General features: G+C 48.6%; 1 protein-coding gene across 1 annotated transcript in view; it reads right to left on the bottom strand.

Moving 5' to 3' along the window:
• ANKRD33B (ankyrin repeat domain 33B) overlaps positions 1-16366 on the bottom strand; it is a 29342-nt gene that overhangs the window by 6206 nt on the left and 6770 nt on the right. Inside the window, exons 2-3 of the mRNA XM_014461412.2 lie at positions 8119-8263; positions 3-348 (exon numbers count right to left, since the gene is read on the bottom strand). Of these exons, the coding sequence (XP_014316898.1) occupies positions 3-348; positions 8119-8263 (491 nt within the window). The remainder of the gene's footprint in view (positions 1-2; positions 349-8118; positions 8264-16366) is intronic.

The following is a 16366-nucleotide window of genomic DNA, read 5'->3' as shown; positions in this document are numbered from 1 at the left end:
ACGGTCCGGCAGGCGATGGCCACAGCAGGACTGTAGAGACTCGTGGTCATCCTGACCATGTGGTCCAGGACGCCCCCATCCTCCAGGCCCTGGCGCGAGCGGGAGGCCAGCGAGGACCGCACAAACTCCGTGAGCCTCTGCAAGCAGTTTTTGGAGCTCCCTGGCTTCAGAGCCCCCTCGAGGGGCAGCGGCCGCCTTGGGCTGGTACTTTTTCCCCAAACTGCTCCGGGCAGGGGCCGCTCCCAGCAGCCCTCCCCGATGAGGGCGCACCGCCTCCGTCCCCCCCCGTGTAGGTGGGCCCACTCCCTGGGGGGGACATCCCCGGGGGGGGGGGCCCCTGGCGTTGAACTTCCGCCCCTGAAAAAAAAAGAACGGTTATGATGGAGGGCCGCAGGGGGAATGAAAACCAAGGTCAAACCTTTCCAAAACTTAAAAGCAGGGCTCCTCGCCCCCAGCCAAGGTGGACAAACCTGCCTCCGGCCGCCCCCTGCTGGAGTTTTCTTGTAATAACACAACCCCACCTTTACCAGGCTCCCGCTTAATGGGCTTTCTCTTTTCTTAAATAAAAACCACCCCGACCCTGGGCACCGAAACATGGGGATTTTTGAAGAAAGGGGATTTCTTTGGCTTTCCAGCATTGGAGAAGATGAAGACAACACAGGTGCCCTGTGAACAGGGTGACGGTTGCTGCTAGAATGTCCAAAAAATCCAACAGTCTGGGTGCCTTGAATCTAATTAGTACGGCCTTTTCGGCCCCCGCCCCCCACCCCCCCCCCCCCCCCATGGATCTCTGTGAGGATGGTATGGTTGTGATCTTGCAGAAATGGAAGGCCGTGCATTTCTCACACTGAGTGGTGAGTTGGTGGTGCCTCTTTCCCAGACTATGAGCTCCTCCAGTACGGAGGCCATACCTCACTTTTATTTTCTCACCACACAGCATACCGGCTGATGGGAGGCAAACATTTAATAAAAGTTTGTTCCTGGATGGATGGTGGTCACAGTGACCGAGGAACCTGCCTGAGCTCTCGAAGCTGGTAAGAGAGAAGTCCATGACCCTCAGCCCAGGCACTTCCCACCCCACCGAGCAGGCCTGTCCTCGGTGACAGTTTCCTGTGTCAGCATGGTCAGGCTCTAGGACTCGGGGATTTAATTAAACACAAACCGGGTGTGCTGTGAAGGTATTTTGTAGATGAGGTTAACATCCACAATCGGTTGACTTGAAGTCACGGAGACTGCCTGAGATGATGTGGGTGGGCCTTGTCCAATCGGCTGATGGTCTTAAAAACAAACGCTGAATTTCCGGAGAAGAAGGACTGCAGCATCAGCTCCTACACCGGTGTCTCGCCCACTGGCCTGCCCTGCAGACCTCGAGCTTGCCAACTCTCAAACCACGACGTAAGCCAGTTCCTTATATCTCTTAATAAACGTCTTAATATACTAGTATATCACTCATTGGTTCTGTTTCCCTGGAAAACCCTGACTCTTACATCCTCACAGTCTCACTTACACTAGTCACTTCCTTAATAAAGCCACACCACCCACCGGGCCCTCCTAATCCTTCATAAGTTTCAGAATTAATAAGGAATTGCTGTTCAATTCATCTTGGTCCAATCTCAGCCCCACATACAGTTAAAAATCACTCAGGATTTCAAATCCCATTAGTCATGTTTCCACGGGCAAAGTGATGCAGAGAAGTGGGGCGATAATCTAGTCTGCGAGCTCCCCGGGACCAGGCTGGCTGAGACCTCCGTTCCACACAGACCCAGGGGTCTGACTGTGGTGACTGGTCGATATGTGCTGAACCGAGCAGAGCAGGGGAGCCCGGCAGCCCCATGGCCCAGGGCCCAGGCAGATCCAGCTCCCCCGGTTTCACCTGGTAATGCTCCTAATTCTGTGACACATTAAAGAATAGCCATATTAGAAGAGTGGTAATTATTTGGAACTGGAAATCAGGGTGGAACTCATTAGCTACAGTACAATTTATAAACGGACTGAAATGAAAAGGGGGCAGTAAAAGTGTCATTGCAAAAAATAGATGACACATTAAACCTTAATTAATTGCATGTCACTTAAAAAGGAACAAACTGCAAAATTAAAATCTTAATGAACACTGCTTGAAAGAGACATTTTTCAAATGCTAACGGAAAACCAAAGGAGCAGCTGTCCAAGGTTTAGCACGCCTCTTCTGTGCCTCGTGTACCTCTTCGAGAGGATCCTGGAAAAATACAAACATTCTAAAGGACAAAGGCCATTCTAACTGTAACACAGCCCAAGAATCTGATTCCTGTGATGAGTCAGGGAATCGCTTCCTTAAGAAATTACTGTTTAGGATAATATTAATGCCCTGGACGTAGTGATTAAATCCTGAGAGAAAAGTTCTGATGATTAACACGTTATACATACAGTATACCTTTCAGAGAATATGGAAAACTTCCGAAACACCACTGTATCCACCTTCTCCCCATGAGACTACTGGCCTCCTCACCTCTTACCCAATTTATTTTGCCCAGGACGCCAGCCATGCAGACAGAAGCAGGGCTCCTGCCAGAGGGCCCATTTGCTGCCCATGTTGAGTGCTCTGAGAGGCCTACACAAATCCTCTGTTTTACTCAAGGGAGCAACTTGCTCAGTTCTAAGCAATGCGCCATAATTGGTCTTTCCTGGGCTTTCACAACCTCGGCACTATCGACATTTGGGCCAGATGGTTATTTGCTGTGGGGGCTGGCCTGTGCACTATAGGGCTGGTAACAGCATCCCTGGTCTCCACCCACTAGATGCCAGGAGCATTCCACCAATTGTGAAAGCCAAAAACATCCCACAACTGGCCCACTGGAATCCCGGTGCCCATTTGAGCCCCAGAGAGAAGGCCTTTGCGTCCTGCTGAAGGACCAATGTGGTTGGGCTGCTGCTTTCTGCCTGAAGCAGGAACCTGCAGCCTGAAGCTATGATGACCATCCTGCAATCATGAGGTGGCCAGACAAGCAGCTTGGGGCTAAGTGGACAAGAGGAACTGGGTCTGTGATGTCCTCAGGGCCCTGGACCAACTCTGTGTGGTGACTGCCTACCTCAAAACTTCCAGAGGTGAGAAAAATGCACGCCCATTCTCTTTAAACCACTGTCAAGTCAGGATTTCTGTTCCTCGCAGCAGAAAGCATTGCAAACAGGTCCTAAAGGAAGACAAGCTACCTTCCATCACTCATTCTGAGGATGCTTTTCCCAGGTGGTCATGGCCAGGTCCATGGGACCAGCAGGACACGGGCAGAGTCCAGGAGGCATCACTTCCTCCCCTATTCCTCCCACCCCCATCCCCACGTTATCTGTGCTTCAAAGCCCAGCCCTGTCTCCCTCCTGCCCAGAGGCCTTTCCAGCCACAGAGGACCACTGTGCACCATTCCTTGCAGGCCTCCTCCTTTCCCTGCTGGCCTGTATCTTGAGGTCTAATCACTATGACAAGTCAGGATGCAGGGTCACAGGAAAGAGCTCCCGACGGGCATCAGATCCTCTACCCTCCAGCCCTCTGCACAGGGGGGAACTGCCGAAGATTTAATGCGCCCAAGAGCTCCCCTGCCCTGAGGGACCCCGGTTGGAGGATAAATACCCTGGCTTCCCTGGCCCTCCCTGAGAGGCATTTCTGAGATGTCTTGCACTAGGTCTTGCACTAGGTTCTAGGCAGGGCTGCCCACAAGGGTCACCAGCTCCTCAGCACAATATTAGCTTTCCTGTCGTCCTGGTCTCACTTCTCTCTCCTTCACACCACTTCCCAGGGTCATCCTCCAGAAAAACGACTTGGCCCCAAGTCCTTGCCCCGGGGTTTGCTTTCATGGGCATCCATGCTAAGACACGGCCCTGGATGATATGGAATGCTTAGTGTTTAGCCCTCTTTCTGCTTAACAACTTGAAACTATTCCAACTGGGCAAATTCTGTTGATGGGAAAGTCATGCTTCCCTTATAAGCAGAAAGAAACCTCGTAGTGATATCCTACCCTTTGGCTTTCCAGAAGTACACAGTCAGGGCCAGCCTAGGACAACGTGACCACACGGTCAGTGCCGTAATGTGAGTGCCTCTGTCCCCTCTTCCTCATGAAGCACGCCTCCCACCTTCTGCTTTGTTCCCTGGAACCACAGACGACTCCACGTTTTTTGTTTGCTTGGCTTCGCTTCCCAGGAGCGGCAGCAATGACACCCCCCCTCGGGTGTAAGCCCAGGGCTCATAAGCAAGTCTGGAACCTGCCTGCCTCCGCAGAGTCTGTCTCTCTTCAGAGACAATCACGTCCTCCATACGGCTTCCCAGCGCCGCTTACTTCAACAGGCCTGTCACTGTGAGCATTAATATTCTCCTGAATTAACAAGGTGCCGCAGCCTGCCCTGCGATTCTCATCAGCAGAGCTGGCGTTGCTCCTTGGGAAGCCAGAAACCAAAGAGCCAATAAATCAGCTTTTCAGAACCTGGTTATATGGTTATTAAAATCCAAGGTTCTGATCATTCTAACATTCCTTTATTCTGCCTGACACAGTAAGATAAGAGCTGATGTGTGTCTGTAAGTTCTGAACTATTGGAAAAGGTAAGCAGTTCAGGGGGGCATCCAGTTCAATGACGCGTCATTTCTAAAAGGAAAATAGTTCCTATTGAATATAATGAAATTGCAACTCGGAAATTCATTCGGTCACAGAGGAACACTGCCCTTGACAAAATGAGGACGAGCTGCACATTTTTACCCCAACCTTGAATGTGTAGTAACGCTGATGCCTTTCGCTTTGAAATGGCCACAGGGCGACCATCCTGTGACCAGCTCTCAAGGTACCTTTTGCAGCTGCACATAAATGCCAGTCCTAAAGAAATACTCAGGCATTTGGACCTTTCAAAGCTTTAACTTTTCCTAATTTGATGTATTAAATGGAAATAAGTCAAAAATACTTGTGCACGTTTTTAAAATACCTTTCATTTAACAAGTATCCTTATTGCTGTCCACCAAACCCAGGAAAGACATTCAATCACACTTTTTTCTCTTAAAGCATACATACACATCTACCAGAAGAGGAAATGAAACTCACTTACCTGGGGGAAAAGAACTGTAAACTAACTTAGTAGTAACAGTAGAACATGGAAATATTCTGGAAGTTAGATACTACAACCAAAGTCCCAAGGGGTGGAGCAAAAGCTCCCCAAGAAAGGTGTCAGGTTTTTCTTTGAAGAAGGAATATAGGGCAAGATGGAAGGAGAAAGTATATAAGAGGGGGAAATTCCACCTTTTCGCACTTACACTAGTTACATCAGTGGTTCTCATCAGGAGGCAACTGTATCCCTCAGGGGATGGTTGCCAATGTCTGGGATAACTTTGGTTGTCAATCCTGGGGGATGCTGCAGTCACCTGTTGTCAAAGGCCAGGGAGGCTGCTGAGCATCCTACTAGCCCCAGCACAGCTCCCAACCACCAAGAATTACCTGGCCCCAAATGCCAATAGTGCCAAGATTAAGCAATCCTGAGTTACATGCCTGTCGCCCTCAATAAGAAAGTTTAAGTATCTCATCACAAGGATATATTTCAAAGGGAAAAATATACCATATTTTTTCATGAATGTAACCGATAATTACTGAATACATAAATTCACCAAAAATGATAACAACAGCAGCAACAACCAACATGGACTGAAGGCTTCCTCCATCCCAGGCACGAGTCCAAGGGCGCCCACACGGGAACTCATTCAACCCCCATCCTGACTTCCTGCAGCAGCTGCTGTCCTTCGCCTCATTTTATAGAAGGGGAAACTGAGGCTCAGAACACTAGGTGATTGACCGTTGGTACGGACATGGTAAGTGGAGGAGCTAGAATCTGAAGCCAGGGGTCCGGGCTTCCAAGTATGTTCTGTTGACCATTCTGCTCTGACCACATACAGGTCAGGAATGCACACCCTCAGGGCTGTGCTCATGCGGATTACTCTAGACCAGTGGTTCTCAACCTTCCTAATGCCGCGACCCTTTAATACAGCTCCTCATGTTGTGGTGACCCCCAATTTCATTGTTACAAATTGAACATGATTAAAGCATAGTGATTAATCACAAAAACAATATGTAATTATATATGTGTTTTCTGATGGTCTTAGGCAACCCCTGTGAAAGGGTTGTTCGGCCCCCAAAGGGGTCGTGACCCACAGGTTGAGAACCACCGTTCTAGACTGAGGGGGCAGGGCTCATGGAGGAGGAACAGGAAAAGGAGAGTACAGAAAAACCAATGCCAAATGTGTTATCCACATCACTGAGCGGGAAAAGAACAGCACCAGCGATGAGCACGCTGTCTGTAAGCAGACCCATCGCTCAAGAGATCCGGAAGGCGTTGCTGTAATCCTGTGACTGTGTGGCCAAGGCCTGAACCCTCCGCCAGGCGGGGAGGAGAGTGGGACCACAGCGGCACCCAGGCAACTGACCTATAAACAAAAGGGTTTGTGGTTCCAATAAATTCATTGGGAAGAATGCACAGATGTGACTGACCACCACACACTTTTGGTTGAAAAAGAGAATTGCTAACGATCTACCCAAAGTTTTAACTAGATCCAGAGTAGAAGCAGATGAAGCGCTTGGCCGCCATTTAACCAGAAGTAGCATCTCTCCCTGGCACGGGACAGGCAGGGCCTACACTCTGTTGAAACTTGTCTCACTTTTGAAACTGTCACTGAGCCCAAAGCACAGCCAATGGGATTCATTGTAAGTTTGATCTTTTTTATTTCCAAGAACATTATCATCTTCGAAGCCTCTGTCTTCATCTACTGAGTTTATTCTTCTCGCAGCAGCCCCTGAAACACGCAGGTTCAGGCAAGAGGAAGAAGAATCTAAATCAAGCTGCAGATCTTATAACCCATCTAATCACAAGGACAGACTCAGGCTGGAGGCACTGCCTGTGGCCAGTATGCAGACGGTCAAGTCATGGACAAGGAGGCAAGACTAAGAAACTGTCATGACCAGGGGGAATGGGGACTCATGACAACTAAATGCGGGAGCTGGATGGGACCCGGGAATGGAAAGGGGACATGAGAGGAAGAACTGGTAAAATCTGAGCAAGTCTGGAGTTTGGTGAATAGCCATGTGCCAATGTCGGCCTCTCAGGAAGATGCTAACGTGGGAGACGAGTGAGGGCTGTACGGGAACTCTCTGTCCTACCTTTGTCACTTTTCCATACATCTGAAAGGATTCCAAAATAAATGTTTATTTCTTCAAAATAAGTTGTCTAAACAGAAGGACTAGCCTGGGCTGACGGCTCAGAGAGCGTGGCTGCTGTCCTCAGGCTATGAAGATTGGCAGGGAAGCGCCACCTTGGCGAACCCACAGCACCAAGCAGGACTGGTGAGCCCAGGGCCAAAAACAAAATAAGTTAAAATAATGAAATTAAATAACGTCAACAGCAGCATCGCATACTAACTGACTCATCCTGTGCCGGACCCTGGGCGTGTGCTCTACACACATTTTTTTTCTAATTTAATTCTCAAAATAACCCAATGAGGTGGTGCTAACGATGTGGGGGAAAGAACTAGAGACTCCTCACGTGCAAGTTAGCTGAGTAGTTCATTAAACATGCGTAGCCCAGGAGAATCTACAGAGTATTTTCCTATTTCATCCTCAGGGGGATGAGAAGGAAGTCACTGTTCCCATTTCACAGATGGACACAGGGAGGCTCAGAGAAGAAAGTGCTTCCTCCAAGATGGCGGCACTGTAAAGAGCAAAGGGGGTGCCCTGCTGATCCAGAGCTACACGCAGACCTTTCCACTCTGTGACCCCTCCTAGAAAAGGCAGCCACCACACACCACACCACCATGGGCTCCAACCACCAGCAAGCAGGGATCTAAGATGGCAACGGGCCAACCTGCCACCCCTGCACCCACCTCCAATAGGACAGACTTGCTGCTCAGAGCCAAGACCAGAGAAGTGAGCGAGGAGGGGTGTCCTACCAGGTGACCAGTGCCGTGACCTCCCGCCCCACCCTGAAGGTGGCTGCCTTTGTTCTGTTGGTTTCACTCAGATGATGACAGCCATATAGCTCACAGAAACTGTTCTTTGTTGCCCCCGTTAGCCCCTGTTCCCACGGGACTGGTTCATCCCTACAGCACATACGCGCAGGACCGGTGGAGACGTACCTGCTAGCATCAGGGCTCGTATGCACTCCGTTCGGCCCTGCATGGCCGCTTTCATCAGGGCCGTGAACCCAAACACGTTCCTCCTTTCAAGGTCAAGACCAGGGAAGTAGTTCAACAAGTAGTTGGTGATGGTGGCATGCCCTGCAAAGAGATGGGCACAGGTGAAGAGACCGCACGCCATGGAGACCCCTCATTCCAGGGAGGTCTTCCTGGAGAGAGAGGAACGGCGCCTGGCCCACCTCCCAGGCCAGCCCGTCTGCGGGGTGTGGGTTTGCCCCTCAGACAGCAAGAAAGAATTCACAGGGACACGTGGCTGTCTCTGCTGCTTTACTCTTGTTCCCTTCACTGATCCATTGGGAGCTCAGCTGTCCTGTCACATGTTAAGGAGGAACGTGAGTAGCCAGGATGCTGCGGGGTGGCGAGCAGAAGTGCTGAGCTGCCTCAGCAGACCCTGCTGGTCAGGGGAAGGTCCTGGTGCTGTCGGCTCCCAGCAGGAGACACCCGTGCCCAGATGCAAACCCAAACGTGCCTCTCAGGGCCACTTCCCAGGGCTCCCAGGCTTCAGGGAGGAGAAAGCCGTCTTCGCAGCAGGAGGATATGCCAGCGCACACTGCCACCCTCTGTTATTGCTCAAAAGTGTCGGTCCCTGTCTTTCATACACACAAGCACACGAACACACACACACACACACACACACACACACACACGCATGCAGGGAACACAGCCAGTGTTGCTACCAAGATCCTCAGCCAGAAACCAGAAACCCAAGCAGGTAAGAATACTCATTTGAGAATACAGAGTTCTCCCCTTTATTGTCTTGCACTTCCAAGAGACCTGATTTTCTGCTCACTCTTACCCTCTTAAGTAGAAGGGGAAAAGGAAAACGTGATGTAAAAAGCAGTATTCCCAGGGGTCTCCAGGCCCCCCCACACACACCAGAAGTGGGAGCTTTCCTCAAACAGGGCTCCATGAGCCACAAAGACAGGCTCTTGGGTCAAAGGGCCAAGCAGCCCGATGCCCACTGGCCATCATTCTTAAGCCCTTGTGTGAAAGAACACACCACCCTCCCCTACTCCAGTGCCCTGGAGCAGGGTCCCAGCCCTGGCGCTAGTGACACCTGGGGCCAGATTATTCTCAGGGTAGGGCCGCCCAGTGTACTGTAGACCCCTGGTCTCCAACCACTGGTTGCTGGTAGCAACCACACCCCTCCTCCCACCCTGGCTGTGACAACTCAAAATGTGTCTAGACCAGTGGTTCTCAACCTTCCTAATGCCGCGACCCTTTAATACAGTTCCTCATGTTGTGGTGACCCCCAACCATAAAATTATTTTCGTTGCTACTTCATAACTGTAATTTTGCTACTGTTATGAATCATAATGTAAATATCTGATATGCAGGATGTATTTTCATTGTTACAAATTGAACATAATTAAAGCATAGTGATTAATCACAAAAACAATATGTAATTATATATGTGTTTTCCAATGGTCTTAGGTGACCCCTGTGAAAGGGTCGTTCGACCCCCAAAGGGGTCGCGACCCACAGATTGAGAACCGCTGGTCTAGACATTGCCAAATGCCCCCGGTGGGGCAAAATCACCCCACAGAGAAGCACTGTCCTAGAGGGTCAAACCTCATTGTTTCAGGACTGACCACACCAAGGTGGAAGAGAGCTTCCTCTGCTCTTCACCTTCCCTCGGCCTCCGACCCCCAGGACCACCTTTCAGCTGCATCTCCATCCGGACCCACGGATGATGGCTAGCCATCCCTGGGGAGTGGGAGCAGACTATGGAAGCCCTCTCCTGGGCCAGCTGGCCGTGCTGGGTGCCCAGTCCGCATCCTTATACACGGAAGATCCAGCTCTCTGAAATGCCCCATCCATCCCTACCATATACATGGGCCTTTGGAACTGACACTGTAGAGTTGCAGGTGTGGGGCCCCGTGGGCATGGCAGTCACTCTCTGTCCTTAACTGGGCACCACCCCCTGCCCCAGGAGGCCTCTGCACCACGGAGAGGCCAGGACCATGAGGCTCCTTCCAGCTGATTTCAGGAAGGGCGCTGGGTGAGATTGGGGATGTGGCAGGAGGAGAGGCCTCCTCCTGAGGATGGGCAGCCTGGAGACACGGGTGCTTCCCTGGGGCTCACCTGACTGCCCGGCAGGTGGCAAGGATGTGAGCAGAGAGCGTCACCCAACATCATCTCTGCCCACAGCAGCAAGGAATTTCCGCCCTCCCATCCCCCAAGGCAGAGACTGGGACCCAGGTTCCTTCCTTGCAGGGCTGCTGCCCAAGCAGGATCAAATCCTTCTCATCAACTTCCAAGTTAAAAACAAACAAGCAACCAAAATGAGACTGCGGACTCTTCTAGAAGCACTGTTGTCTGCCCGCCATTGACCTCAGCCCATCTCCTGAACTCACCGCAAAATTTAAAAAGAGAAACATGTCGCTTTTCTGGGAGAGAAACACTGACTAATATGACCATGTTGTGGGTTAACCAGCCAGAAACGGGTGGGGGCCACCCTCCGGCTCTGTGACTCACAGGTTCCCACAGCATCTGATGCCTTTTGACTCATTTCAGCCACCTGGCCCTCCACAGTGCCAGGGGCGGGGCTAACGCTAGCAGGCAGGTGCCCACGGCACCTTAATTGCTCTAAACTGGGGGGAAAGGGTCCTCTGGTCTCAGGTTTGTTGTCCAGTTCAATGCTCTGCGGCACCTGCCAGTCAGATTTAGCCAGGGTCCTAGTGAAACCAACTGCAATTTGTTTCGAGCCATTTCTTTAAAGCCGTGAAAGAGCGTATCTGTCACAATTCAGCATGATGCCCTTTGCCCTGACATATTCTAAATACTTTGAACAGGCAGAGAGAGGAAAATTGAAAGTCCACAAAGCAAACAGCCCATTATACAGATCTGTTCTGCATATTATGTTGAGCTCAGAAAAACCAACACAGGGCCAACTCATTCTGACTACAAGCATAAGCTTTCAACAACCCGTGAAATCACTCCTGGCTCCCCACTGACTTTCCCAGAGTAGCAGAATAGTACCTCTTAGCACACAGATGACCTCATTCAATGAGATCAGGGTGGACCCGATGCCTCTAAAAATGTGTAGATATTAATATTTTTCTTAAAAACCATGCCGATTAACCAAAGGGAGCTTCCCTTTTTCAGAGAGAAAAATAGATAGAACACAGCCTTCCTTGCATAACAAAAGCCAAACTTGTACCATATTGAAATCTAGTTTGAGCCTAGTCCAACTTAGAATAGGATTTATAGGATTCCCTCAAGTCCTCAGAGAAAGCCCTTTCAAAGGGTGGACTCACCATGCAGACCCCAAGAACACCTTTCCCCCAATGATGCTTACCTTGCCTAAGAGAAAGACACAGCTGACCCAAGGAATAAGTCCATGTGAAATACCTTTAGTGGGGTGATTAAACAACAGTGTAGAGACTTTAGCACTTGAGACAGTTGGCTCTGAGAACACTCAAGTTCAAGTCCCCAGCCCGCCACTTAAAATCTGAGTGACCCTGGGAAGGGGAATCAACTTCACTGAGTCCCTGTTTCTACATCTGGAGAATAAGAGATAATATCAATCTCACAATTGTGAAAATTATAAGAGATAATGTGTTGTATAAAAAGTGCCTGATACAAGAAACACGTTTCTGGGCAGAAAAGTTCCAAATAATTTATGCAGGCGCGCCACTCTCAAGGAGGTGGAGCACAGCAATGCACCCCTTAACTCGTGGGTTCCCTCCAGAGAGTAGAACACGGAAAGGTGGGAGGGGAGAGAACTTCTCAATAGAGAAACCTGGCAGACACAGCCTCAGCCAGGTGACCAAGATCAACATCAACCTGTTGTTGACAAATCACATTGATAGCAGGAACTCACAAACAGTCTGCTTGACGGAACTTTAGTCAGGTTCCTGAACTTTCTCCTAGGCCAGTGATGGCAAACCTTTTGAGCTCGGCGTGTCAGCATTTTGAAAAACCCTAACTTAACTCTGGTGCCGTGTCACATATAGAAATTTTTTGATATTTGCAACCATAGTAAAACAAAGATTTATATTTTTGATATTTTATATATTTAAATGCCATTTAACAAAGAAAAATCAACCAAAAAAATGAGTTCGCGTGTCATAGGTTCGCCATCACTGTCCTAAGGCCTAGGAAGAGCCACACTCAACGGGCCAAAGAGCCACATGTGGCTCGCAAGCCGCAGTTTGCCTACCACGGAGCTAGGCTATCCCTTATCCCTGATGTTTCCTCTGAATTTTCCATCTACTGACTTTCACCTTGCTTCTTATGGTGGGGGCTATAAAAACCACATTTCCTTGTTGTATTTGGAGTGGAAGCCAATCCCTCAAGCATGTCAAACTCGCGGCCAGCGGGCCGCATGCCTCTACCCCATGGCAAAACCCCAATGCTGTGGTCCCTATACCTATCAAGCTGATCCTGATGAGGGTCTGCCTTACCATCTGTAACAAGTGTCACTGAATATCTTTTTTCTTTAACAGCACCCTTGATATGATGTAATGAGGATGGCACTTTCCTCTGTGGTCCTCCTCCCCAAAACCCATAACTGCAGTCTAATCATGAGGAAAACATCAGACAAATCCCAATTGAGGAACATTCTACAAACTACCTAACAAGTACTCCCCAAACTGTCAAAGTCATAAAGTCTGAGAAACTTCATAGCCAAGAGGAGCCTAAGGGGACGTGACCATTAAATGTAATATGGAGTCCTACATGGGATCCTGGAACAACAACAAAGGATATTAGGAAAACACTGAGGAACTTGGAATAAAGAATAAACTTGAGTGAATAATAAAAAAATGCATCAAGATTTATTCATTCATTGTGTCAAATGTATCATACTAATTCCAGATCCTAAGAACAGGGGAAACCAGGTACAGGGTAAACAGGAACTCTCTGTATAATTTTTGCAGTTTTTCTGTAAGTCTAAACTATTCTAAAATCAAAGTTTATTTTATAAAAGGGAGATCTAGCGTAGGGCCACTGGACAAGACACAAGGTAAGGATGATGACTCTTGGCTGGCTGCCAGGTGTGGGTCCCTCCACACTGTCCCCATCCCTTACTGATGCTGAGGGGAGCTCGCTGAGAGGCTGTGATGGGCATGCAATGGACGGAAGACAGTGGCCAGGTCCCTGGGAGAGCAGGAGAAGGGAGAGAAGAGGCTGACTCACAACGCTCCTTTAGAAGTGAATGGACGGGCCTCAGTGATTGTTTGGCTGAGCCCTCTAACAGAACGAGAAAAGTCAAAGCTGACCCCTGGTACCACCACATTCTCGGTTCCTGGTACCACTTTGGATACCCAGTGGCATCTCTGCTGAGAGTGTATGGGGTAGAAATCCATGGTAGCCAAGCTCGACTGGATTTTCAACCAGGCCCAACAACACTGCTGTGTTTACACTCGACTCTCAATCCCCATGGGGGAAATTTAAAACTTTCCCACTCTTAGGTCCCCTGCTGCACAGCAAACCCCTTTCCCAGGAGATGACGTACCTCTTCCTTCACAGAGGGAACAGAAACACAAGAAGGAAACTCCCTCAAGTTTCCCCAATAGCCCCGCCAACATCCCACATCCACAGCAGTCCCTCCTTCCCTCCTATTGAAAAGGGAGGGTGATGCTTCCCCTAAAGATGCCAATCTCTCCTCCCCTCCAGGACTTGTGCTACCAATTACCTCCTCTTTCTCTTCAACCTCTGCTTCCTTGCAAATCCATCAGATTGCATTCATAGCCCAAATTCTTCACCTTGCTCTTTTCCACGTGGCTTCAAAATTCTTCTGTCAAGAACTGGGACGTTTGCGGTGTGATACAAGCAGAACCTTGAAATGCACTTACTCATCTGAACTCCCTGTCACACTTGTGCCTCAACTAACTCCTAAGAACATGTCAAGGCTAACTTGATGGTCCTGAGAACAGAACGAGAAATGCATGGAGCAAAGCTGAGGTAGCCAAGCACACCCTAGAACAGGGTCCAGCTCACCACAGACACACAAGCAAAAGCAGCCAAGATCCCCAGGTCCCCAGCCCATACACAGATGCATGAACAATAAACATATTTTGGAGCTTGAGTTTTGTTTGTTGTGCAACAATATGCTGATATGTATGCTCAGTGTTCCCCAAAAAATGTACTCACACTTTAACAACTAATAGCTCAATTTTGAAAATTAAATCTCTATCTCTATCTCTATCTCTATCTCTATGTCTTAGTCCATTCAGGCTGCTATAACAAACTACCATAGACTGGGTGGCTTAAACAACAAATATTTCTCACAGTTCTAGAGGCTGGGAAGTCCATGCCTGCTGATTCAGTGAGGGCTGGCTTCCTCGTTCATAAGTGGCCATCTTCTTGCTGTGTCTTCAACAGCAAAAGGGGTGGGGGAACTCTCTGGAGTCTCTCACAAGGGCACTAATTCTATTCATGAGGGCTCCACCCTCTTGACATAATCACTTTGAAAAAGCCCTACCTCCTAATACCATCACTTGGGGATTCGGATATAACACATGAATTCGGAGGGGGGCGTAAGTATCCGGTCTGTTGTAATGACCGACAATGATCCTATGGACCTGTCTTTGCATTCCACCCACCATCAACCATTTGATTCCTTTCCAGTCTAAGTCCCAGAACCATCTACTCTCACTCTTGCTACTGACCCTCCCCTAATTGTCCTGAAACTGCCTTCCAATGGCCCCCAGTGACCGTCTTGTAGCAAAATCCAATGGTTACTAGTCAGTCCTCATCTTACTTGACACCTCTGTATTTAGCACTATGTCTTCTATCCTTTGTAACCTCTTTTCCCGCAGATATCCAGAAAGTTGACCCTTCCAATTTCCACCTGCCTCTCTAGCCACTCCTTGTCAGCTTTCTTCATGAGCTCCTCTGTCCTCTCCTTCCGAAATGCTGCTGTTCCTCAGATGTGTGACCAAACCAGCTTCTCATCCTACACACCCTCTCTTGGTGATCCTATCCACTCTCCTGGATCCAATCATCACCTTAAAAGTCCCAGATCGCTCATCTCTAGCTCAGTCTCTCTTCCTAAGTCTCTTACCTAAATATCTGTCTACTGGATATTTCATCTTGGGCATCCCACAAAGAAACTCAACACATGTTTCTTCCAAACCTGCTCCTCTCTCCCACATTCCTTATTCAGCAATGAACACCACCAATCACCTAGGTGCCCAAGCCAGAAATCTGGGCATTGTCTTCAGCCCTCTACCTACCCTTTCCCCATCCAAGCTATCATGGAGTTTTGCCAATCTCAGCTCTTAAATATCTTCCAAACCTGTCCTGGTTCTCCATCCCCTTTTCTACCCCTCATCCAGGCCACCACATCCCAAATAAGGTACAATCCCTCTCCTAACTATTCTCCCTGGTCCCATTCTGTCCCTCATCCATTCTCTACACTACCAGCATGATAAAGAAGAAACTCTTTTAACCAGCATTACTACCACTTAAAACCCTGAGTGGTTTCTACTCTTCAGATGAATTCTCAGCACTTTAACGGGCTATCTCCTTTTTATCTGGCTCTGCCCTCTGACGGGTATTAGAATATGCCACCCCAAAATGTGCCAGTTTGGCATAAGGATGATTTAGAGCTGAAGTCAACTGAGAAAGAGTAGACATAAGAAAAGCTCACTGCTGTCTCCCATTTGTCTAAAAGTAGGACATAAATTTTTTTAATTTAAATTTTTATTCCCCCCACCAGTTTTATTGAGATATACTTAACATACAGCACTGTATAAGTTTAGTGTACAGCATAATGTACAGCAGGAGTTACATATATTGTGAAATGATTACCACAGTACATTTAGTTAACATCCATTATCTCATATAGGTACAAAAAGAAGAGGGGAAAATGTTTGTTTTTAGAGACTATCAGCCTGGGGGTGGCACAGGAGGAATCTACAAAACAAATTTACTAACTAGCCTTTATCTACCATTAATTTTCCCCTCCCATAATTTGCTGCCCTTGGAAGCCTAATAGTGCTTTCCTTTGTCCTGAAATTTTTCCACTAATTTATTGTTCTTTGGTGAAGATGCCCTATAAGCTGGAGATCTAAGCCACCTCCCTGAGTCACTCATTTTTCCTCAGGGTCTCCCATGTAAACATGTTTATAGAAGTCTGATTTTTCTCTTTTTAATCTGCCTTTTATTATAGGGTTCTCAGTCAAGAACTCAGAAGAGTAGAGGAAAAATTATTTTTCTCCTCTAAATCCCGTC

This window comes from Myotis lucifugus, unplaced genomic scaffold (assembly GCF_000147115.1).
Source record: "Myotis lucifugus unplaced genomic scaffold, Myoluc2.0 scaffold_153, whole genome shotgun sequence".
Classification (NCBI taxonomy): domain Eukaryota; kingdom Metazoa; phylum Chordata; class Mammalia; order Chiroptera; family Vespertilionidae; genus Myotis; species Myotis lucifugus.
The sequence above is the reverse complement of the archived record's forward strand: the minus strand, read 5'-3'. Positions and strand labels throughout refer to the sequence as shown.